General features: G+C 35.7%; 6 protein-coding genes across 8 annotated transcripts in view; 2 read left to right on the forward strand and 4 right to left on the reverse strand.

Annotated features, from left to right (window-relative positions):
* The window catches only part of LOC124300742 (uncharacterized), a 69,886-nt gene extending 65,669 nt beyond the window's left edge, over positions 1-4,217 (reverse strand). Inside the window, exons 1-2 of the mRNA XM_046755083.1 lie at positions 3,689-4,217; positions 2,843-3,063 (exon numbers count right to left, since the gene is read on the reverse strand). The gene's annotated coding sequence lies outside the window, so the exon portion shown is untranslated. The remainder of the gene's footprint in view (positions 1-2,842; positions 3,064-3,688) is intronic.
* Positions 1,165-10,786, forward strand: LOC124300744 (SH2B adapter protein 1). Of its 2 annotated transcripts, XM_046755090.1 has the most exons (5): positions 1,165-2,781; positions 4,211-4,410; positions 4,971-5,222; positions 6,386-6,571; positions 6,669-10,786. In XM_046755090.1, the coding sequence occupies exons 1-4, from the start codon at positions 1,665-1,667 to the stop codon at positions 6,530-6,532; spliced, it is 1,716 nt and encodes a 571-aa protein (XP_046611046.1). In that variant the 5' UTR covers positions 1,165-1,664; the 3' UTR covers positions 6,533-6,571; positions 6,669-10,786. The 2 variants fall into 2 exon arrangements, with proteins under 2 accessions (XP_046611046.1, XP_046611045.1); XM_046755089.1 differs by having other exon boundaries at positions 6,386-10,786.
* A 2,313-nt stretch (positions 10,787-13,099) lies between these two features.
* LOC124300745 (cell division control protein 45 homolog) lies at positions 13,100-18,239 on the reverse strand. The gene is made up of 9 exons (XM_046755091.1): positions 17,952-18,239; positions 16,969-17,121; positions 16,343-16,552; positions 15,720-15,902; positions 15,386-15,615; positions 14,938-15,274; positions 14,466-14,860; positions 14,117-14,193; positions 13,100-14,049 (listed from the first exon to the last, which is right to left on the reverse strand). Exons 1-9 carry the CDS (start codon positions 18,000-18,002, stop codon positions 13,982-13,984), a joined length of 1,704 nt encoding a protein of 567 aa, XP_046611047.1. The 5' UTR covers positions 18,003-18,239; the 3' UTR covers positions 13,100-13,981.
* A 257-nt stretch (positions 18,240-18,496) lies between these two features.
* Positions 18,497-20,239, forward strand: LOC124300753 (probable 18S rRNA (guanine-N(7))-methyltransferase). The gene is made up of 5 exons (XM_046755109.1): positions 18,497-18,822; positions 18,912-18,949; positions 19,038-19,216; positions 19,397-19,823; positions 19,990-20,239. Exons 1-5 carry the CDS (start codon positions 18,784-18,786, stop codon positions 20,132-20,134), a joined length of 828 nt encoding a protein of 275 aa, XP_046611065.1. The 5' UTR covers positions 18,497-18,783; the 3' UTR covers positions 20,135-20,239.
* Positions 20,240-20,311: 72 nt separating this feature from the next.
* The window catches only part of LOC124300754 (39S ribosomal protein L46, mitochondrial), a 29,052-nt gene continuing 24,874 nt past the window's right edge, over positions 20,312-24,489 (reverse strand). The window contains exons 1-4 of one of the 2 annotated variants that reach the window (XM_046755110.1): positions 22,038-22,187; positions 21,404-21,754; positions 21,093-21,235; positions 20,312-20,827 (exon numbers count right to left, since the gene is read on the reverse strand). In XM_046755110.1, the coding sequence (XP_046611066.1) occupies positions 20,552-20,827; positions 21,093-21,235; positions 21,404-21,754; positions 22,038-22,092 (825 nt within the window). In that variant the 5' untranslated portion in view covers positions 22,093-22,187 and the 3' untranslated portion in view covers positions 20,312-20,551. Of the gene's footprint in view, positions 20,828-21,092; positions 21,236-21,403; positions 21,755-22,037; positions 22,188-24,489 lie in introns of those variants that run through there. The other variant, XM_046755111.1, reaches the window with a different exon arrangement.
* On the reverse strand, positions 22,776-24,203 carry LOC124300747 (G/T mismatch-specific thymine DNA glycosylase-like). Its single transcript, XM_046755102.1, has one exon. It carries the CDS (start codon positions 24,078-24,080, stop codon positions 22,785-22,787), a length of 1,296 nt encoding a protein of 431 aa, XP_046611058.1. The 5' UTR covers positions 24,081-24,203; the 3' UTR covers positions 22,776-22,784.

The raw sequence follows: 24,489 nt of genomic DNA on the forward strand, positions 1-24,489 counted from the left end.
ATGGTTTAATTTGAATAATTATAAGGCATATACATATAGTTAGCGGTACTGGGGTTGATATAATATCGTTATGATTAAGTGATTATACCGCCCTGGACGGCTGTTACATCACAAGTTAAACCGGCTATCTAATATAGACATTTTGATTCTAATACGAATCTATTTGAATGAAACATAAAACTTCGTTCTAGCCGATTTCCGGACAACAGTTGCAGTGCCAATCGTGATGAATGTATTATAAAAAAAACTATCAAGACAATCAATTAACTTGCTCTTTGAGTGAAGAAAATTAGTAAACCGTTATACAGCAGAGGGAAATTATACCAAGCATTGTTTAATTATTGCTCTGAATTATGTGGCATATTTTTGGATGAAAATTGTATAAAAATCTATTATTAAGATCTTTCCACGCTGATTCTAAATTGGGTTACAGGATTTGCCTACAATGAATTTTTTCTCCATCTTTTCGGTAGCTAAATCTGACTATTCTGCACTGTAGAAACACTTAAACTTGACAGTCTGTACTCGTCACGAAGCTGAATAACGATGCACCTTGTTCGACAATATTGATTATGGTCGTCGTGCTATTTTTCCAAAAATTACTATAAGCAAAAAGAAAGAAACATTGACAAACAACTTGATAGCATTATGAGTTATACATTACTCGTTTTAAGACGCAGCTAGAGTAATCGGATAGAATATCGCATCAAAATGTCTAACTTGAGTCTATTCCCTTGAAAAGCCTTCAAGAATCTGAGGTACGGGATGTTCGTTCTGCAGATGTAGATACGTTCGACCGGCGGAAGAAATTGTAACGTAAGCAGCAAGACGAGTACACAACCCACAAAATCATATAGAATTTTTGGTTTCTGATTTCACTAAATCCATCATTTTTTATTGGGATATAGATACATCATGGCGTGTAATGAAAAGTTAGAAAAAAAATCCCGAAAAAATCGTTGTAGGATCACAAGTGTTTGCAGATTCCACTCTTACCGACAGAGGATCATCTCACCGATCGAAATTTTCACACACATCAACGAATGCTCGGTGCATCTATCAGTCGAGCTGATCAATCCGATGATCGTCCGCCGGTAAGTAAGAAGATCTTAATTTCGCGGTATGCGGTAGTAACTACTGAAATACACAACGAAAATAAATACAAGAAGATTGCGGCGGCGCCGGCATCAGCAGCGGAAGTGGAGGCTGGCTGAGCCTTTGCGAGCAAGAGGAGAGGTTATCACGCGAGCCCCCAGTGTAACAGTGATTGATCTTCGTAAACAGGTGCATTTCGATTGAGCGTTGATTAGTCGGCATTTATTAGGGAGTAACGCGCGTCGAATGTGATTCACGTACGCGGTACGATGACCGGAATTATTTCACCGAGTAGATAGTACCGAGCGGTACTTAATTGGTACAAAAACAAGTAGCTTAGTGTATGGGTGTGTGTGCATGGTTTAAGAACGTTGTGAAAGGCGAAGATTAAAAGAAAAATCAAATGATATAGGAAAAAAAAAAAAAAAACGAAAGAAAAAAATCGCCAAATTATAATAAGAAACAAGAAAGCAAAACAACAACGATAGGTAAATAAACACGTACGCAAGTGGTGAGTTAAAAACAAAGGGAGGCTACAAAAACTGTACAGCAATAGAGCAATAAGAATAATGAGTGTTTACAACAACGCCGAGGGTGCGGACAACTGGTCAGAATTTTGTGACAGGCACGCCCGAGCGGCGGCGTCCGATTTTGCAAAGGCATTCTGCACGTACGTTAATCTTAACCTGCCGGAAAGCGCGAGGGCAACTTTGTCGCATCGCGATTTTTTGCGAAAATTTGTCGACACGTTCTGCGAGCATTTTGAGACGGAGTTTTTACGCCGCAGCACGAGGTCGCCCTCCTACGACACGCGACTTCACCACCAGGCTTCCGGAAACGAGGCTGACGCGAACGCTCCGAACAATCAAAACAATACCAGACCGCCGATCCGGGCCTCCTCAAACGAAGAGTTCAGCGATTACTCGGAACAGGATGGCGAACCTGTCTCACCGAAGCCGGTGCACAAGACGTTCTTCCGACGTCTTTCTTTCAAGGGGCTCAAAAAGGGCAAGGGATTCTTCCACAAGCAGCAGAGCGACGAGGTGGAGTTATCCCACAGCGAGCACAGAAGGGACAAACACTCCAAGGCGAAGCTGTCAAAGATTGTCGTCGAGTGCAGGAAGGAGGGAATCGTCAATTGCTTGATAGGCGAAAACATCGACGGTACCCAAAAGTGGGAGAAGTGTCGACTTGCCCTTGTCAAGGCCATCGGTGGCTACATGCTCGAATTCTACTCGCCGCCAAAGGCGTTCAAGCCGAGAAGCGGCGTGTTTTGCTTCAGGATAACCGAGGCGAGGGAAACCACTGCTCTGGAAATGCCGGACCATGAAAACACCTTCGTTCTCAAGGCTGAACAGAACTTAGAATTCGTTATTGAGGCTCACGACTCCATTGACATGCGGTCTTGGCTTGCTACTATCAAGTACTGCATGAGGTCTGCACCCACTACTTCCAACGCCATGGGCTCGACACCCGGTGATTCCGCCGCCAATTCTGTTGCTCATAGTTCAAACTCCGACGGAGAAAGAGTCAGAGCTAATTCGGCGAGTAAAAATACTAGAACGATCCAGGATCAGCACAGTCTTGAGGAGCAGGGAAATCCACCCGAGCTACCCCCACGGCTCAGACTCAGTAACAACAGTAATTTGGACCTGCTTTATCCCTCTCATCAAGAAATAGAAGAATGTGAGTGTTCTAAGATTGTTCTAAACGCGAGAAATTGAGAAGAGCCTGAGATTTTACTCACGGAATACTTGGCATCGCAGCTATAAACGTTGGAGATGCCCAAGGAATTTTAGAGTCCTAAGATTGTCAGTCGCACGATTTAGGTTGTTGACCGTTCGAATCCAATTTACTGTTATAGTTGAAATCATTCCACTTATGCGTCTTCACTCTTGCAATTTCTTCCACCACGTTGAGTACTTTCATTTTTGTAATAACTCATCATATTTTGCAGCATTGTTTGAGCTAGGTGTGAAAAAAATTCATTATTCCACAAGTCACGTTTTCCTGTATTGCTGATATTATAGGCGAAACTAATCAACTTGACAAAAATCTATTTTACATATCTTTACAATTTCTACATGCATAATATGTGCACAGTAGCATAATATCAAACAATACATCTTTCACACAAGGATGAAGTTAGTAACGTTATTATAACGATGCATATTCAGGAAAAATCATTATTTCGCAAATATAGGAACATCTAAAATTTAGCAAACCACGATCAACAAAATATACTCTTACGAACAATGTTGAGATAAGAAAATGACAGAGTGCGAAATGATTGAATTTAATGAAAACAAAGTATTCTCGAGATAAATAAATCACGTAATGTAAAATATTTTTAAAACGCATTTGCAAATTGATTCACTAACAAATGTTTGATAACCTTAATGTGTAATTTAGAGAGAAATGATTTTAGTTTATCTCTTGATGATTTACATCCGGAGAAAATCATCCGGGCAGATGAGAATTTGTTCAAAACATCTGTTGTATAGATATGCAGTCATCATCATACTTGAATAGTTTACCAAACGGACAATTGCAAACGTATATTGTTACAAATGCAACAAGCATTTAAACGTACTTTATTGCATGATGATTCACAAGATAATTAGATGTTGATGATTACTAGATAATCTAATCTGAAAATCTAATTATGGTGTAATCATCCAATCTCTGTAAACTTTCAGAAAATAACAGTTTTCAAGGTACTGCAATGTTCAATTTAAAATGAATGAAACCACCTGTCATCAGACCTGTAATTTAATAGCATTAGATTAGACCATGGAATCATATTACCTTAGGATTATTGTAATCATTGTATTAATAGATTGTATTAGGACATCCAGGTAATATACTAGAATCTAAACATGATAATTATCCCAGTATTCGAAATGTCGAGTTGCTATAAAAGGAGTTGTTACTAGTTTGACCAGTTGTTATATTGCCAGGCCAGTTCTATAATACTAAAGTTGAATTCAGAACTAATGACTTGAAATATTTAAGTTTAAACCTGCCCCATTCGATGCATATAGATTACCGTGCTTACCAAGTTTTCACTGAACTCATTATACAGCATTGACAGCATTTTTTCAAATATTTTTAGTATCTGGTAACGACGGAGACTTAGACTTGTCGACCAGCTTACGTGAATATCGGTGGTTTCACGGAACATTACCCAGATCAGATGCAGCACAACTTGTCCTTCACGGCGCAGCTAATGGGCACGGAGTATTTCTAGTCCGGCAAAGTGAGACCAGAAAAGGGGAGTTCGTTCTGACGTTCAACTTTCAAGGAAGAGCAAAGGTAGATTATTCTACAATTGGCTCAATCGTAGTAGATGACATATCCAAACAACCCTTAGTGATCTTGCACGAATCCAAGTATTTCCTGGAAATACGTTTGCTGAGCTGAAAATTTGGTTCAAGATAAGCTGATGTAAACAGAAGTTGCAATGTTTCAATGAAAACGCTTCTTTACATTAAACTCAAATTCTGAATATTTGAGATACGGTTTGTGAAAATGTTGTGCTGGCACTCATTTCTCGGTTGGATTATATTTGATGTGGGGCGAATACAATGAATGGGTAGTTATTTACTTGGCAGATAAGTCAGTAATTTCATGATATTCTTGGAAGTACGTTCGAAGCGCTACATTGTCAGTTTAATATCCCTAGATACTTCCTGATCAAGATCTTCATGAATGATGGTATTGATTTTCTCCAGGGATTGTAATAAATACACCAATTGGTCAAGTAAAGAAAAAAAGAAACAATTTCACCTCAATCGTGTCACATCCAATGATTATTTCGTATCTGGTTGTGTATCGCAGAGAGGTAATTTTTCAATAAATTTTTGCAATGATAGCACCTACGAATGACGTTGAACGATCAAGGGCAATGTCGAGTTCAACACCTCTGGTTCCCAGCAATCCACGACATGCTGGAACACTTTCGACAAAATCCCATCCCTTTGGAATCTGGAGGCACAGCGGACGTGACGTTAACAGAATATGTGGTCGCTAATCCTGCCAGCCGGCCTGCACATCACGTGACTACTGGAGCCAGCAGCCAACAGCCTCAGGAACGAAGGCCGGCAACAGCCCCAGAGCCCAGAGAAGTAAGACTCAGCAGCGGCAGTCTAACCCCTCTTGAGTGAGCGCGAGTGGCCGACTCCCACAGTCTGAAGTCTGAAACTACAGACAGTGAGTAGATACACGATAAAGTGAGGACGGTGGTGGCCCTTTTTCAGATCTCAAATCCTAAGGGTAGGTCGATTCCAAACTATCGTATAATTTGCATTGAGCTAATTGATTCACCAATTTTTAAATGGATATGATTTTGTCGATATTGATTCCTTGCATTAAAATCAAATATTGTGAATTGTTCTATGGCACATTTGTAATTGATTGATTCATTTTCACTTTTCTTTCAATAGCATTTCTACGGAAGTGAAATGAGTTTATAAATTTTATTTCCTATACCTAAATTGTCCGAAATTGAATGGAATATTATAAAATCCAGGTTTGGCAATTGCTGTCGTATTCTGGCTGAAGGGTAACATGCTATTCGATTGACTATGTTTGTCCAAGATTTGAGTTTCCCAGTAGATGTTGCACTGCAATTTGAAAAAAATTGATTTATTGGAAATCTGACCTACACCTGATAGGAGTTTAGACGCTTAATGTTAGCAATTCGTACATTTTTCTCATTGTTCAATCTCGAAAGCTTTGCTATAACATGAAAAAGAGATATGAAGTGTAAAAATATGACAGTGGGGGGAGGGGCTCGCTTTTAAATAAGGTATAACTATAATTCTTACAATTTCTGAATGGTGGTGTCGCTTAATTATTTTTATCATCCTGTCATTTATCACACTGATAAATTATTCTTTAATCAACTATCATTCAACATTTTTAATCACCTATGAATTATTCATCATTCCTAATATTTCTATACGTGTAATAAGGATAGAAAAGGAGTATTTGTAGTCAAAATGCAAGTTGAGAAGTTAAGTTGACATCATCAAGAGATTCTCATTTCATAATTGATGACCGATAATACAGATTTGAATCATGCAAAACGGAAAACAAAACTAACACAGTTTACCCTGACAAAAAATTAATTACCGACCATGGCATCGATTTATGAATGATGGCTTAAATCTCAGGATGAGCGACCTTTATCAACTTCAACTCTTGTACTAGCGATTTGTCTACAAATGGATGTATTCCGAGACTTTGAAGCAGCTTACAATATTTCATTCACTATTGCATGAAATAGGTGCAGACTCACGGTGGACCAATAAGAACTCGCGCCGAGTCACTGGAACGTTTAGAACAACAAAATATCGCAGAACAACAGCTGCAAGTGACAGGGTCGGGATCATCAGGTGGCAGAGCAGTGCAAAATACATATAGCTTTCTTTGACGCTGGCTCTGGAGCAACATATTATCAGGATATCATCCGGTTAGCCCATCTGACTAATAATGTTCTATATTCACCTATTTAATGTAAATAGAAAACTTCTTTGATACAATTCCGTTGATGAAACATTTCATTTTAGAAGTTTGTCCTCATTTATGGTCGACGTCACATGGAATTTTAGGGTGTATATGCACCGGGAATAACGCGAATACCGGGGAAAAACTGGTAATTTTTCTTACTGGGAAACAACCGGGAAAGACACAGGAATTTTCCGGTACTCCGTGATAACAAGATAAATTTTGCACAATTAGTGCACAATTCATATTTTTTCGGTAACATTTTTTCCCATTTTGCCTGGTTGACATTGTATAATAGTATCGCGTGTCTAATCGTATAAAGATGTATGCACCAAAAAGGCGAATTTGGTGGTAAAAGGGCGTATAATTTTCTATTTTTATGGCATTCGCTATAAAGGCACTCGAAACGTTATATCTATACTAAAATTAGCCGAAAAAATTAATGAAGGTAAAAGGCTTTATGTTTGGTGGATACGCCCTTTCAGCATGAAAATATAGTTTTATTTATCATTTATATAAATGATATAAGGTCGTATCCGCTATTTTTGTCTTTTTATTCATCATCGACGCAAAACCCTCCGAAATATAAAGGTTTATCAATTTCGAGTAGAAATTTAAAATTTCATCTTTTGTAAAAAAATAATATCGAACGTAACTGTACAGGGTCGTACCCGCCGATTTTGTATCTTACATTCGCTTTAAAATCCTTTAAAACCTAAAGATTCGTCGATTTTGGGAACAATGTTTAAAATTTTATATTTTCTCAAAAAAAATATTGGACATAACGGTATAAGATCATGGTGGGCTAGGATGGTCCTTGTTTAGGGTGTTTTCGAAATTCCAAGTTAGAAAAAGTTAATAAAATTTTTTTTTTAAAAGTACATGCCTACGGGTGCCTATAGTTCAACTTAAATTACTCCCTTCAAAGCAGTAAATTTTCCAATGTAATTTAAATGGGAACTTGGGCACACAGCATTATTATTTTTTTTCCTATCTAAATAATGCTTTAAAAATCTGAAATTTGGTATATGTCTTTCCTATAGTCATAAGTATTTGAAAAAAATGGCCGATTTTCAGCAATAAACGTTTCGAAATCTCAGCACGTCAAAGTTGTGTTTCAAAGTCGAAAATAACAATTACACGATATAAATGGATTAATAAGTGGTCCATCATTTAATTTAGTTATTTAATTAAATTTCAAACAATTATTTTTTTAACTCACATGATCGTAATACCGATAACAGCAAAAATAGTTAAATTTATCCATATTCATTTCACGAGTGTTCCTCGCTTGAGCGTGCGATTTTGTTGAGTTGCGCATACGTATTCATCTACGTAGAGTTACGCATACGTAACAGAGGCTTTGACGTGATATTATTTATTTAATAACTTGGTGTCAAGATGCGGCTGCGTCTCCTGATGATTTCATAATTGGTCGTTAAACAATTTTATTTTTAATATTATATGAACTAAAATGCCAATAATGCTAACAAGAAAAATATTCGAAGCTTGCTACATTCCTTTCTCGAGCGTTCATTGCCTGCGTTAAAAATATAACCTTTTGAAATTTAATTAAACAATTAAATTAAATAATTAATTAATTATTAATCCATTTATTTCGTTAAATAATGATTATAACATTGAAAATCGCCCAATTTTTTCAAATACTTATGACCATAGGAAAGACGTATACCAAATTCAAGATTTGTCGAAGCATTATTTAGTTGGGGAAAAAAATAATAATGCTGTGATCTCAAGTTTCCATTTAAAATACACTGGAAAATTTACTGCCTTAAAGACAGTAATTTAAGTCGACCTACAGGCTCCAGTTAACGCGTACTTTTGAAAAAAAATGTTCGTAAACTTTTTCCGCTTCGTCTGCACGGAATTTCGAAAACACCCTAAATAACGATCACCCTGATGTGGGCACATGCGAACTTACACCATTAGAGAACGTGATTATTTTTTATAAAATTCGTGATGAAAGGGCATAATCGACAGTATTTACGACCTTTTATGTATCCTCAAATACAAAGGGGAAAAAATTCGCCTTTTTTACCTTTACATGTAGTAAAAGGTCGTATAATGAGACGCGATGTACCTGATGCCGAATGAAGGTTCTAACATACTTTAAATATTCAAATTATCAATGTACCCTGAAATCCTTAGCATGTTGATGAAAAGCTCTCGCGCAAATTGTAGTAATCTCAGATTTCATTGTTGGAATTTTATATTTCGCAAGCTATAAACATCATTTATGAAGACTAAAGCATGGTATTATAAAAATGTATGAAAGGTTTGTTATTTCTTCAATATGCAAAGTAACAGGAATATGCAAAGTAATACTGATAATCTATGTCAAGGTACCCAGGAAACAAAAAAATTTCACCAGTAAATTCGTGAAAAAGGCGGGATTTTTTTTCTGGTTTCCGTATACACCCTGAATTTGTATTATATATTTTCGGCCAAGGTTTATTTTGCATTTTCACGATGGTCCTGTGACATTAGGTCATTATTTGGCATATTTGTCGAGTCTATGAGTTTGTCATTCAGAAATACTCTTTGAAAACGGAATGTACTGTGAAAAACGAAATTTACAACTGTGTTTGACAATGGATTAATTTACAGTTTCAAGGTCAACTGTTTGTTATAGTACAACTATATATGTATATAAAACTAATATTGATATCCCTCTTACTAAACCTTAAATCATATAGGTGAAGGTCCTGTGGCTTAGGTATATCCATTACCTAAGATATTTGTATCAAACTTAGCTCGAGATGAAATCTAATTCATAAATTACACGGAAGTCATAAATTGTTTACAATATATACTTTAATGAACTTTCGAGGTATTTGATATACCTTTACTTTTTTATTTTTAGCAACTTGAAGGCAACTCGTTTTCAGTCAATATTTATACAATGACAAAGCGTCTGTGCTCGATTGAAATGTAAAAATTGTGCATATAATAAATACAATTTTACTCAGTTTCATGACATTTAACATTGTAAATAGTTTTGCATAAAAATACTCATAGATATACAATTCAATCAACTATATTCATTTGAATATAGAACCTTGTAACTGAATATAACATTTGAATTATTTGGAGAATTCAGAACTCATGTGCTTCATTTTGAAAATGCTTATCGAGTCACTGAGCAGCTACTTTTGAATCTATATCGATACTGCAAATATAATAATGTTGCCAAAATTATGTCACACCTAAATTCCTATGGAATTAATTTGCCTCTCTGTATTTTATGCGTATAACGATCTATAAAAACTGCATAGCGAGCACTGGTCTACTAGTGTTTGGCGACAATTCGCTATCGGGAATCTTAATTTGGGATTTACATTTACTAACAAGGAAGGTATCCCAGGTTGATTTCTACGATTTTATTTCTTTTCTAATTTGTTATAATAGATTAACAACTAAGCTACAGATATTTTCTTTTATCTGCCATTAAACACTTTAAGAGGGTGAAACCATCCTTCAAATTAAAGCATGTTAAGGGAGGATTTGACAGTTCTTTTTTTTTTTATTTAATTTAGAGAATTACATTTTTCATTTCTCGTTATGAGGAAACTTTTTCAGTTAGATTGGTTAAAAAATATTGATACCTTCCTTGTGAGAATTTTACCAAGTGCAATTCAGAATCACGAATGATTTCAAGTTATCTAACGGTTTGAGTATCTTTAAATAAGACATTGAAATTTCGAATCTGTTAAATCCACTCAAATATACATATTCGTTTAAACCATAACTCACGTTTCAAGTAAGCAAAGGAAAAATTTTTGTCGAGAGATAAACATGATTCTAATATTTAATTATGCACCCCTTCTGTACATATGCGTTAATACAGTAATCACGTCTATTTGGGGTCCTGAAAGGTTCATGTAAAATGTAGATTCAGTACAGATGCGTATTTTCACAACGTATTAATCAATTGTTATCAGCCAAGTAAAAATACTAGAGAATCCTAATTCTCAACAAATCCCTGTAGATAGAAATATTTACTTCATCAAATCTGTTGAGGTAATTTATCTATACCTGATATTTTTCTGAAACTAAGAAGACGATTAGAAGAAGATTAGGAAACGATGGACAAAAGCAATTCTCATGTTTGTATGATATATCATAAAATAAAGTATGCGTATTGCATTTATTAAACGAATGTATAGTTATGGTAAATTTAATGTTGAATCATAAATGGAAGTGAAAACTCATTTCAGTGGATACTTATATTTCTCCTTGATTTCGGTATGGTGTATCTGTCACCGAGACTTTAGAAAATTATTGTAACAAAGTTGTAAAATTTTATATTGGGTATCGCTATCAGCATATCTGCCTTGATATCTATAAGATATAAATATCCATATAATTAATTAATGACGTTACCAAATTTTACCAAACGATTGTAATTGAATGTGCCCTGGCGCCAATGCTTGACCAGTTAAGGCCTAATCTTGATGTACATGCTAAATATTCCAAACTTTTTATTGAAAAATAAACTAAAAAATTTTTGTTTGTAAGTATTTGCGCTGTAAGTTTTGATTAAAGGTAGGTAAACGCGATCATTTGTGATCTTTGTGTACCGATTCAATGTACGGCTAGGCCGACGTGGCAATGGCACGAGGGACGACTGACATGTGCTCTAATGCGTCAAGGTATTGTGATGCTCAACTCAAAGTGATTAACTTGATCTCAATAGATCTCAACATGTAAACATTGGGATTTTCATCGCACTGCTGACCTCAAGCGACAGGTGCAATATCTAACTTGCACTGCTGACCTGAGTAACAGGTACAGCTCCTAACTGAATATGCACCATGCAAATATGATTCACTACTGATTTCAACTAATTTGCAGCTGATGCCCCGAGCAATTAATTCTGTTCCTATTATCGTTACACAGGTAATTTCACTTACCAATAACAGACGCCTTCATGCGGTCAACTAACACCACCTTCCACGCTGTCACCAAACACTATATAGAGATTCCACTTCGCGCACAGCCGACCGAACTACTCTACCGCTGGCTCTAGACTGGCCTGAAGTTCCGAAAGTGTTAGATTTCAAATTTTCGAACAGATGGCGCTGCAGTTTGGAGTGGGAGACTTTGGACTGCTGACACGGGATAACATACCTATAACTTGATCATGAACAGAAAGATTGCTTTGCTTACCTGTGATGCAATATGAACTCATTATTTGGTGATACGGAAATCAAATCAATTTTTCAATGCCGTGCTTAGGCCTGACGGTCAAGTAATAGCAATTCAACAAGCGTGTTGCTGTTGTATATGCATATATTTCGCGCAGTTAGGTCAGAACGGGTAAGAACCGCGAATGACGAAATTGACAATTTGTGTCTCCAATACGAAAGAAGTTTTATTCCACTCGAATTCATTATCGTCGGTGTGAATAAAATTGCTAAACATTTTTTACAACAGCTTTTTCTCTTTTGCCAAATTTTATTTCAAACTCTACGGCGCATTCATTCTAGAGTTGTGAAAATAGCAGTGTAAAAGTAATGCATTGCTCATTACTTTGAACAATGTGTATGGGATACGTTATCCATTACAAATAAAAAAAATAATGTATAATGTATGAGTGCCTCATTACAAATACAAAAAATAATGTGTAATGGATGCGTGAATAACTACAATTTTAAAAAAACAATTTATAATGGAGTGTATTTTATTGTAAATAGAATAACTGCTTCATCATTATTTTATTTTGTTAACTAAAAGTTTCTTCTAGGAAAATTCGATTTTCTTCTGTTTAAAGATCAGTACTTCACGCAGAAGAAAAACGTGCAATTTAGAAACTTGCACATTGCATTTTCATTGTTTTATTGCACTGACAAAGTTTTCTCTATGAGAAAGCTATCACTTGAAAACCAACTTCATCACTCCACACTACGTATTTCTCGAAGTTCAACTCTTGACAAGTTGTAAGGGGGTGGAAAAGTTTATACATATAGAAAAACAAATCATTCAAAAAAAAAAAATCTATTGAATACTCTCCACTAAAAATTACTTTTTTTTTCATTTGTAATTTGTAATGTCACTCATCAATTACATATTACTTTTTTAAATTTATAATGGAGCACACATCCGTTACACATTATGCAGTGTAATGTGTAATGAATACAGTAATGCATTATCAAAGTAATGTTCACAACTCTGATTCCTTCTTAGCAAAATTTTAAATGGTGCAGTTCACTCACTGAGGGTAACGCATTCAACTATCGATTGTAGCTGCATGCTTCAGTTTCCGCGTTTTAGAATGTGCCAGTTACAAAATATGGGCACATTGTATTCATAAAATATTTATGAATGCTTCAAGGTGGTCTGGAATATACAGTTTGTGAATGAGCTGATGTTGATGAAACTTGCGAGTTTGCAATTTACTGTAGAAACCAGAGGTGTGATAACAAAAACGTATACAGCGTTTAAGTTGGGATTGACAACAAATATCTTCAACTCATTTTTAAAAAACGCATGTATTTATTCGGTTCACTTTTACTTATTGCGTAATGTCTGTATCAAATTATCATATTAATGTTCGACGGTTGACCATGACCCTAAGTTATAAATTGATGCTTACATGATCGTTAGAGCTAAGTCTAGTATCACTCTTAAAATCATTCTATGTACAATAAAGAGTTTATTATTCATTCGAACACATCCGTGGCTAAACTTCAGAGTGACGTGACTCCTGTACCCAAGCACACAAGAGATGCCCGTTTACGGCGTAGCCACCGGAATCAAATACTCAAGAGTATATTTTACGAATTCAATATTCTCATTCCATTTTATACAAGCTAATAAATCTGCTTTACTAAAGTTTACTTCACATATGGTGAACTGACAAAAAATTAGTGAGACTCATAAGTAAACGAATTAGTGACAGTAACTTATAGTAGTTCGATCGCATCCTAATTGTTGGAAAAAATTCGTCAAACAAGTCGTAAAATAAAACAAGACTTTTTGAAGTCCCTTATTAACGATTCAATCAAGAAATTTGATATTCTGCAAATCCGTGTATTGATGACCAGTACATTGAAACTGTCAAATATTACTTGAATGCTTAAAATTTGTAAAGGAAATCTAGTTATAGATAATGTGAAATTAGATTAATATGTCAAATAAATTAAACTACAGATTCGATTAAAATAAAGTTAAAGCTTGTTACGTCGCTGGTTCTAAAATATGTCTGGGTTTAGAAATGTTGATCATAATACCCATAGTTGCATTGTTATACATTGCTAATCACCTGTGAGCAGGTGATCTGAATTGTATAGGTAGATTGATATCCACTACAATAAAAACTATAAACTAAATTTTAATATTTCTACTTAACTATTTATATAATCAGGAGCGCTGTCAATGCATCAAAGAACTTTGGCCGCTCTTGAATCTTCAGTCTTATTACTGGTAAACATGAAAATAACAATATTTGTAAATATTAACTAAAAGTTTTTCAAGTTTTATTACTCACTTGTTGTATCGAAGTAGTCCGCCTCTATATACGAACTGGTATTTTTAGCAGCTTGCTCGAATGCCCTTCCAAAGAGGCTAGTAATGTTAAATTCATGAGTCAGATAGTAATTCACATTTTTACAGCGACAAGTTTACGTTGCGAGGATTTTCATAATGCAAAATTACGTTAGACACAAATTTTTTTTACTTTATATATTCAGTTGCCAATTAATCATATACTTTGAATATATAATTTTCGAGAATTTTTTTGTTTGCAATTCTGCGTGTGAATATGCATGCGGACTGTGCGGTTTGTGATTTGTTGAAGAGTCATTTTGCGAAAAATTGACATGCAAACGTTATCTCACCTTCTAGGTTGATCTTCGCATAGTGGTGGAATACCAACAACGAGGCAAGTACCGTCTTCTTCGCTGAAAGGTGCAGTAGCAATCAGTGGCCACTTAGTTGCGTTCCTGTATCTTGATGTTTCTACGTATGCTTTTAGTGTAAACTGTGCCAACATGATCAATGCGTGCTCATGTGCAAATAATCGAGTATCTAACGTGCCATCTTGGATAACAATATAAAGAAATGGACCTGCATTCTTTACTTGTTTCATTTCTAAGATGCCTTGAGCTGTCTTATAAATGTTGCTAAGCATTAGTTTTGCCTTTTCTATGCCTCTTTCTACAACATCTTTCTTCTTGCGAGATAGACAGTCCAAAGCATCTAAAAAGCAGTGTTGTGGTAATCTTTCTTTCGTCTGCAAAGAAACAAGTTTGTCGGTTTGTAGTTTGAAAGTGTTGGAAATATGGTTCATGGAAACTTATCAAAACCCACCGTGGACTCAAGTAAGGCCAGCATAGAGTATACCACGTCTGAGGCACAGTATTTAAATCTATATCCGTACTGCAGGGTAAAACTAGCACCAACAATGCTGTCAACATTGTATTTCGATGCTAATTTTTCAATCATCTGTTTAAACTCATGTCGTAAGCTGAGATCCATGGCTGAAAATCGTTGCTTAGATTGTGCCAGAGGTAAACCCATCTCAGCCAGGAGTTCTCTAAGGCGATTTTCACCTCTTAAAGACCATAAGCGAAGAGATACCGCCGTTGGTACGGAATGTTTTAGACTGGCTTCAACTGTCCAATGACGATACAGAGCCAACTGAAGGCTGTTAAATGTTACTAAGGAATTTACTAGTCTTGATATTCACTATTAATTATTTCTGTAATCTTATGAAACTACAAAATTTATATTGCATGCACGAACTTATAAAGGATACTCCTTGTCGTAAGTCAGTTTGACCGCTGTGGCGTGTTGCTTTTCACTGTCCGTAACTCTATGACTTAGTCTCGAAACGTGACTCTGGAGATTTCCTGTTTCTAAAACACTAACCCTGGATTCAACTTTTCCAAGAATTGCTTGTTCTGTAGCTCCTACAATCCCCCACCACGCCACATCCAACGTATCTCGTGAGAGTTTCCATGCTAACTCATAGATTATCACAGCACTCTAAGGGTAAGCCATACATTAAAACCTACGTTTTTTGAAACTCCCTAGTTAGTACAGCCATGTTTACAGATAAGTATTTAGATAAATTATTTGTTATTTCATACCGATCGACCATAGTAGCTGTATTGTGTGTAATTAAACATAATTTGTGTTCTACTCGCATCCCACAACCTTCGATTTCTTCGTTTTTCAATTTCTTCCTCATTCAATCGCCGACGTTTCGATAGCCTACTTTCTGCCGCCACACTCGAATCATCTTCATCTGTGTCTTCTTCTTCTTCATCAGACTGAATAGTGAAGCAAGTTCAGAATTGAAAAGAGGGCAACTATTAGTGCAAGCACTGTCAACTCCCATATGAGTTTGAAGTTGGTAATGTTAATGTAATGAAATATGAAGTAAAAATCATCACTTTGTAAATAATGCAACTGCAATTGCAAAGTAAGTATGTTCTACTTCATTCAAATAGATGAAATGATAATTCCGTCTGAAAATTATCTGTTACATTACCGCTATCAGCTTCAACCTGTTACCCCTATTCTTAGCAGAATGTTCTCAACAAAACTACCATAATTGATGTTGTATTTATAAAATCCATCAAACAAATTATTTTATATAATAAAGTAACAACAAATATTTTTAAAAAGCTTCATATAATCTGTATGATAAATCTTTATTAAGCTTGATAAGTTTAAGAGAAATCTATTATGTAGGACAAATGATACTTACAGAATTATCTCTAAAGACCTCGGCATACTCTGGTATCTTTTCATCATTGTCAGGCTGACCTAGGATTCTGACTTGACTCTCTGAATAGACGTTGCATAAATCGTAAGGTCTATGACTGTCGAGAATGTAAAATACCACACTTTCATCTGGCTGTAGAAGTTCCACAATATCCAATGTTCCACCGCAATTTACTAATATTACGTATTTCACCTAATACAGTAAAATATATTAATAAAATATAAACATCTATAAGTATTATCTTTATTGATCTGTCAAATTAGATATATTTCAATAGTTTCATAGTAAATAATAAACCAAGGTTTAGAAAATATAAATTCCTGTGTTTTTTAATTTCAATGCGTAGATCTTGCAAAAGTTTCTATGTTTTTGTTCGTTCATGTTTATGCCATCAATTACACCTCAAGATGAAAAAATACATAGAACTGAATATATACGACTTCATGATTATATAGAAATAAAGAAATATAACAAAAACTAAGAACATTTACTGACGAAAAAACATTGGAATAAGTGATAATGAATCTTTTACTTTACTATCTGGACCGTGAACTTCAATATACATTGTTCTACTGGTTATACAAAGAAGCAAAGATTTTGATGGTTACCTCTTCACAGTTCTCTTCATATGCTTGAACTAAGTCTTGAATTCCACGCACAGGAACCAGTGTATATACAATGTTGTCATTTTTTAAAAGGTACTGCAATATCTTGCATGCACATATTGCATCGATGTCAAAATTGACTAACAATAAGCATCTCTAAAACAAAGGAAAATTCAATCGTTAGTATATAAACAATGGTTTAGCACAGTTGACTTTGTTGACGAATGGTTCTTAGGATAATGATTAATAAACCAAGAAATAAATAGAAGTAAGTGCTAAAATCAAGGAAAATGCATTATCTATAGGAAACAAAATCCTTTAATAAATTTATATGAGAAGGTTTGGTTCAACGACATAAACAAACGGACACTACTGTAATAGTTGATCAAATGTGTTTTCCGAAAAAATTAGGTACTCTCGGTGATAAGGTTGCAAGTTAAGTATTGTCAAGATCGAAATTTCAAAACACTGAAATTTTTTAAGGCGGTGTGACTTAAGGAAAACATTCAAAAATCAGATGGCAACACCCAACACGTAAATAAGTATGCAAGGAAGAAAAAGGGCGCCTAAATCATATGGTTTACCACTCCGAATTTTCGTGTTTTTATATTCACACTACTCTTAAGCTAATAAAAATTATTATAAGGCCGAAGAGCGAGCACAAAACCGGAAACAAAAGTTACAAAATGATAAACGGAATAATGAAAAGAACGGGACTGTTTACTTACGTATTTACATCAGTTCTAACGACTCATTTTCTCATCATTTTCAAAGACAACGTGTGAAAGAAAGACACGATTAATTATCGAATAATTTGATACAAAGTAATCAAGTACAGTTAGAAAATTGGGTCTGATTTCAAAATACTTTATTGTTAATTAGTCGTGCAATTAGGCAACCTCAAAAATTACCTCTCCGAGAGAGAGGCACACGTACACCATTCCTTTCGTCATTGTACAGAGATCAGTCGTAAAATATTCACTTACGTTTCCTAATATTTCGTTATAAAACTCAGTTTGAATATTGTCCAAAAACATGATGCCCTCGTCAAACACATGGAAGAGGAATTTTTATTTTACAATCGTCAAAACACCACCATGATCCGTTTGCAAACTGCGAATACCGCGAGGCGCGAACGACGACTGTGGGACTGCGCAGCAGCTGCTCTCTGCTCTCGACGCGCTCCTGTGGTATTCACTGGCATTTTACCGAGTTCCAGTATTTCAAACAATTTCAAAGTATGAGTTTCAATCATTGAGAAAGGAAATCACTACAGAATCATAGAGCTTATACTAAAATGCGTGAAAACACAAGGGAATCACAGTTCGATACCCTAATACGGTTCTGTGTATTGATTATAAGGTTGACTGACTCCCGCCGATAAAGAAGCTACCGAGTCGTTAACACGGCTTTTTGTGGCCAAGTCCACTTACTCGTAAAGTTCTGATTGAGAAAATTTGCCCAGGATGAACGTCTTTGAAATCTTCCGTCAACGCTGTAGAACGCTAACGTGTTTGCAAATGATTATTTTTTACGCTAAATTTCAGTCGCACGCATAAAGTACGGAAAAGTAATTACTTAGGTTACCATACACTAATCTCTGCTGCAGCATAGGGCAAATGAATGGGCAAACGCAGAGCGGAACTTATAAGACCACGTGACAATTGACCAATCAGTGCATTCGATAACTAAATCGCCCAAGCCAAGGAACGGCCTCGTGACCTCGCCAAGCACGTGTCATGTCAAAGTGGTGTATGATATTAATAACGTTATTCTCCGGAACTTGATTTGTCTCGAAAAGAAGCAACAGATTGGAACATGTCTAGACGACCAGAGCATTCGGCGCCGCCTGAAGTGGTACGATTAGACATCCACTTCTACTATTCGTACGTCTGAATGACTTCTAGGTTACCTCAAATAATTGTTATGTTTTCTGTTATTTACAGTTCTACAATGAAGTGGAAGCACAGAAATACACACAGAAGTATGAGTCTATTTTTGCGACAGTATATCCGGTGATACCGAATTTGCTCAAAACTCGTCTCGTTTGACTCCAAAACTTACATTTTTAGTTCTCGGATGATGGATATTCAAGTTCAAATGTGCGAACGAGCCATTGAATTGCTGTTATTACCTGAAGACGAGCCATGCCTTCTTCTTGACATTGGTTGTGGATCTGGACTTAGCGGAAGCGTATTAGAAGACCAAGGCCACACGTGGATCGGTATCGATATATCTCCTGCAATGTTGAGTATGTTTCGACTATTACATTAGGTATTTTCTAAAACTGTCATATAATGTTCTTTTTGACTTAGTGTCGTAATTGTTCATTTTCATTTGGTGAATGTGGACGAAAATTATAAACAATGAAAAATTCCGAATGTTTGAAGACCCTTAGGATCAAATTGTAAATGTATTCTTGTTATTTCAGACGTAGCTAAAGAGCGGGAGGTTGAGGGTGATCTTATTCTGAGTGATATGGGACAAGGGGTGCCTTTTAAAGCTGGCAGCTTTGATGGAGCTGTGAGCATATCTGCGTTACAGTGGCTTTGCAATGCTGACAAAACTTCACATAATCCAGTCAAACGACTGTATCAGTTCTTTTCCTCCCTTTTCGCTTCATTAGGAAGGACAGCTAGAGCTGTCTTTCAATTTTATCCAGAAAATAGCGACCAGATTGAGTTGGTCACAACACAAGCGACCAAAGCTGGGTTCTTTGGTGGTATAGTTGTTGATTTTCCAAACAGTACCAAGGCTAAAAAATTCTTTCTAGTTCTGATGACTGGTGGTGCAATGCCTCTTCCTAAGGCATTGGGAACTGGTAATGATAATACTGTAGTGAATTACGCGTCAAAAAGGTGTGTGGGAGTTCTAATATTATACCAAATTCAGAAACCATATTCAAAAAAAGTTATGGAATTTTTAATAGCTTTTGGATTCCTTAATTTTTCTTTTGTTGAATAATTAATTTAATAATTTAATTGTATTGGGATACTGACGATTTCTTTTTCTTAAAAATTATAGGGAGCGAACTATGAAGGTACGCGGAAAGGCACTAAAGAAAAGTAGAGAGTGGATTTTGGAAAAGAAAGAGAGAAGACGGAGACAGGGCAAGGAGGTCAGAGATAATTCAAAATATACGGGCCGAAAGAGGAGTGGTCGGTTCTGAAATCTCTTAATTCTATCAGCTGTAACTACTCGTAATAATAGTTTATTTAAATTAACAAATATTCTCAGCACTTTGGGAAATAAAAAATCTAAATTCCTATGAAAATTCGTGTAATTAATTCCAATTCTATCGACAATATGACTTCTCAAATGTGCGAAATGAAATAACTCGGCAAAATTATAGGTAACATTAGGCTGAAACTATTGTTTTATTAGAACTAGTCATTTCAATTTAGAATCATCGGATTCAATATTACAATTTTATTTAGAAGAGTCTGAATCTTGATTATTGCAAGTTAATTGTGTTAACTTTTTCAGTTTCAAAATTCCTATTGCAGAGGATACTTTAGACATCGGTTGCACAAATTTCAGTGTTTTAGTTATATTACTCTTTTAAAAAGCTTCTAGGTCAGTGTTCTCAGTCTTCATCTATCAGAAATTGAGTTACACTTTTTTTTAAAGGAACTGGCAGTGTGTTCTCCAGTTCCTCACGATCTAACCACTGATATTTTGCTTGGGACGCTAAACTACCTTTTAAATATTTTGCTTGATAATAAAATATTTTTGCCCCTATCACACCTGTTTCTCTTAATGTTTGAGGGTATTTATACTTGTAAAAACCACACGGTGCATTTCCATAAAACTTGACGTTCAGTGTTTCACCACAGGTTTCTTTCAGCACTCTTTCTGCTGTCTGAAAAAATAATAACTTTGCTCGTGAGTATTAACAAAACCCAGTTTTCATCCAATAGTAATGTCAACGATTGATGATAGTGCCAGATTTTTAACAATGTACGCTAAATCACATATTCACATACAAAATATGTCAGGTTTCATAATCGGTTTACATATCAGAAAAGTAGAATTTAGTAAGTTTCTGGAATTTATAAGCCACAATACAAAGTTACGGAGCATTTCTGTGTTCTGTTATTTAAACAATATAATTCGAGAATTCTTACTTGTCGCAATGTCTCCCCATCTTTTCTAACACCTTGTGGAGGAATCCAGAAAATCTTCTCACCCACTTGCTGTTCTACTAGCAATACCAAATTTTTATCCAACTTGCGATCCAACGATGTTAAGTCATTCTTCTTGTCTGCCTCTGTAAATTTGATACAGTACCTGTTCTAAAACTGGTGGTAATATCAAAACTCGTAAAATAAAACATATTGAATAAAAATGTTCTATACACTTTGTCTTGAACAGTTTGTTGCAAAGAGAATATTGTATTACAAAAAAAAAGTAGAAAATAATAGTGAATTGACATTACCAGTAGTCCTAGATGCAAATTGGAATTTGTTTAGTTCGTCTAAAGAAGCATCTTCAAAATCTTGTGCGGTTTGTTTTATTGCATCCATGTCGATTTCACCGGTGCCTGCCTTGATTTGTTCCTGTATTTCTTTATCTTTTTTATGCCTTAGTTCGTGGTCGGATTTCATACTATTCTCAAATTCCAGTTGATCAAGGTAGTGTTGGAACTTTGCTTCTATATCCTTCAAAGGTTTGGAAATCACTGGGTGTCTTTCAACACACACAGCGCTAACTAGGTCCCATTTTTCTTTTGCTTCTGATATTGTCTTGCTGGTCGTAGACGTACTGCGAGCTTCGAGGCGCATAAAAGCTACGTCGTGGAAAAAGTTTGAAGTGAAAGCATGATCAGGTATTTGTGTATATCAAATATTTCTCACAATGATACGAGTATTATGACTCTTTCAAGTATCAATATAAAAAATGTTTTGCATATGTTGAAAATTGATTTAAATGATGTGCCAAACATCCATTAACCTCTGATTAATCAATGAAATTATTACTGAACACACGAGTTGCGAGACATAACCTTAAAAATTTCTGGTTAATAACAGAACGCACGAAGTTGAATGGAAAGTTTATTACAAGCCACTTACTGCTTAGGGAATTGATAGTTGATTTGGTGCACAAATGTAACGAGCGTTTAAACATTTTATTGCATGAATGTGATAGCTAGCCTACTTTATTCGATAAAATTGCAGCTGATCGAAATAAACGCGTACAGCAGACGACAAATCGGAACTCCAATATATCACCCGCCAAAAAACCTCGATATTTAAATATGTCAAAGTGTATAAAGCTACACGTTCGGTCAGCAAAATCGTAATACCACCTATGAGCTTTGATTGGCGAATATTTTTTCGATCTAATTAATTGCCATCAACATGAAAATAACCACATCTGGTAAATGTGAAATCTACATCCTATTCAAGCTCTAGAATTAAAACATGGTTTCATGGTTTTCTGTAACCTTTTATTGCTAAAAGCAAAATCTTGTTCAGTGTTCGTTACTATTTGTCATGTGACATTCTACGTCTTAAAACTTCATAGTGGGGAAGGGAATTGTGACAAAAGCAGTGTCAATTCACACTTATATACTTGACAAATAATAATGTTTATATTAATTTCATATAAATGTTACAAAAATAAATGTGAAGCATCATGTTAAAACCGCTCACTATATCGTGATAAAAATTTCATAACAATACCATGCATACTAGCCAGATGGGAAAGATAATACTGATGTTATCCAAGTGTCTCGTGTATTCATTTTTTTTTTTTTTATACACGAGTGTAAAACAAAACTTATGAAGATGATAGCAGTGAAAGAACAAATTCTAACTTCAAGTTCCTGAATGATGGCTATCATTTACCCAACTTTTTTCACCACTTAGCAAACTATTAGATCGATTCTTCTTCAACATAGAGTATCTCAGTTTCTTAACACGTGTCTTTTGTTCTATAGAATGAAAAATTTCTGATCTTTCTTCCATAACTTCAACAGTAGAATTCTCATGCTGACTATTCTCCCTTTGAGAAAGACGCTGTTTTATTAAATCTACAAAGTCCACTTCTTGTTTCTCTTCCATTATGTTTGCTGGCGTAGATAAACTGACAAAATTACTTTCATTCTGGTCACCGTCATCCCTGTGCAATTCCTCTCCTTGAAATGAAATATCTCTTCTATCTAAATCTGTCGGCTTGTCGTGGATATTCGAAGTTTTTGTACTTTTTTTGTCATCATCGACACAGAGATTCTCACATTCCATCGTCTCATTACTGTCTCTTCCAACCCTCATCTTTTTCACAGTAGAGTTAGTACTATTCATATTCGACACACTTGCTTCCGAAGTATTCAAGAGCGTTTCTTTGTTGGCCACTCTTCCTCCATGCATAAAAGCAGAGACCTCTTTTCTCCGCCACATCTTGGACGTGGTCGGATCAAATATCTTACATTTACCTTCAAAGGAGAATTCCCTAATATCAATATCGGATATTTTACCATTGACGTGAAGCAGGTACTTTCTTAATGCTGAATAAAAGTGTAGCTTGTCGACCATCCTTGGAAAATGGGCACAACGAGCGCTGCTCGAAGGAACAACCCATATTGCAGTATTGCCTATTCCGACGGGCTGTAAGCCGAAGCTGAAGTCGGACTTGCCGGTTTTGTTAGAAAATACCTCGTAGATACCTTTACCATTGAAAATAGCAATTTTTGGCTTAAATAGAATGAGCTTCTCCTCGACTTTCTTCGCACCCACTTTGATCTCGGATTTCTTCAGATCTGAAGATGATCTTGATGGCCTCTCTACGATGTTTGTCAAGCCTATTCCATATTCTAGCAGCTTTGAGTCTTCTTCATGACTAAGGAGTTGTGGCGTTAGGCCAGATGCGTGTAATAATTTGTAGAAATGATTTCCTGGACCAGCGTAATAACGTCCGCGATATGCAGCTGTCAAGCTTGGATTAATCCCAACGAATACCATATCTAAATTCTCCTTAAGAATATCCGGAAGCTTGCATGATTGTAAATCCTCCTCTGACAGTCCATCAAATCTATCCAATTTCTTTTTCGGCTTCTGAGGCACAGCAGACGGTGGTTTTTTCCTCAGATTATTCAAACGCAAGGAAGAAGACATGCTCAATTTCAACGAAGTTGATTTTATACGTTAAATTCATAAAGATTCGTCTACACTACTCAATCCTTAAGTATTCGACCATTATTTGGGAATGTGCGTTAAATTGTTTGTATACAAATATCAACTCACGTGCCAGTGACAGCCACAACGAGTGTCACAATATAGTTACACACACTGAGTTTCAGCGGTTTCAGTCCAACCAATAGGATTACTACGAAAGCTTCGTGGGGACATCTACACATGTTACAGTGTCAGTCGGTAAGGCAGAACACCACTTATGCCGCCATACACCGTGCGAAATTAAACTACACTAAGTAAATTTCAACAGCGCGCCTTATTTCAATTCAATTACAACAAACTGGTGTTATTATTACTAGATTCATCGACTGAATCCAGTGTGAAAATAAGT

This window comes from Neodiprion virginianus, chromosome 3, assembly GCF_021901495.1.
Source record: "Neodiprion virginianus isolate iyNeoVirg1 chromosome 3, iyNeoVirg1.1, whole genome shotgun sequence".
Taxonomy (NCBI): domain Eukaryota; kingdom Metazoa; phylum Arthropoda; class Insecta; order Hymenoptera; family Diprionidae; genus Neodiprion; species Neodiprion virginianus.

What these genes read in the sequence shown, in the direction of transcription:
- LOC124300744 (XM_046755089.1), top strand. Translation starts at nt 1,665, where the DNA reads ATGAGTGTTTACAACAACGCCGAGGGTGCGGACAACTGGTCAGAATTT. An exon ending in ACTTTCAAGGAAGAGCAAAG is followed by an intron (nt 4,411 to 4,970) that starts GTAGATTATTCT and finishes TTGCAATGATAG; the next exon opens with CACCTACGAATGACGTTGAA. An exon ending in CAGCCCCAGAGCCCAGAGAA is followed by an intron (nt 5,223 to 6,385) that starts GTAAGACTCAGC and finishes TGCATGAAATAG; the next exon opens with GTGCAGACTCACGGTGGACC.
- LOC124300745 (XM_046755091.1), bottom strand. Translation starts at nt 18,002, where the DNA reads ATGTTTTTGGACAATATTCAAACTGAGTTTTATAACGAAATATTAGGA. An exon ending in ACAGCTACTATGGTCGATCG is followed by an intron (nt 15,616 to 15,719) that starts GTATGAAATAAC and finishes GCTTACCCTTAG; the next exon opens with AGTGCTGTGATAATCTATGA. An exon ending in AAACTGACTTACGACAAGGA is followed by an intron (nt 15,275 to 15,385) that starts GTATCCTTTATA and finishes AACATTTAACAG; the next exon opens with CCTTCAGTTGGCTCTGTATC.
- LOC124300753 (XM_046755109.1), top strand. Translation starts at nt 18,784, where the DNA reads ATGTCTAGACGACCAGAGCATTCGGCGCCGCCTGAAGTG. An exon ending in ATTCGGCGCCGCCTGAAGTG is followed by an intron (nt 18,823 to 18,911) that starts GTACGATTAGAC and finishes TGTTATTTACAG; the next exon opens with TTCTACAATGAAGTGGAAGC. An exon ending in GCACAGAAATACACACAGAA is followed by an intron (nt 18,950 to 19,037) that starts GTATGAGTCTAT and finishes TTACATTTTTAG; the next exon opens with TTCTCGGATGATGGATATTC.
- LOC124300747 (XM_046755102.1), bottom strand. Translation starts at nt 24,080, where the DNA reads ATGTCTTCTTCCTTGCGTTTGAATAATCTGAGGAAAAAACCACCGTCT.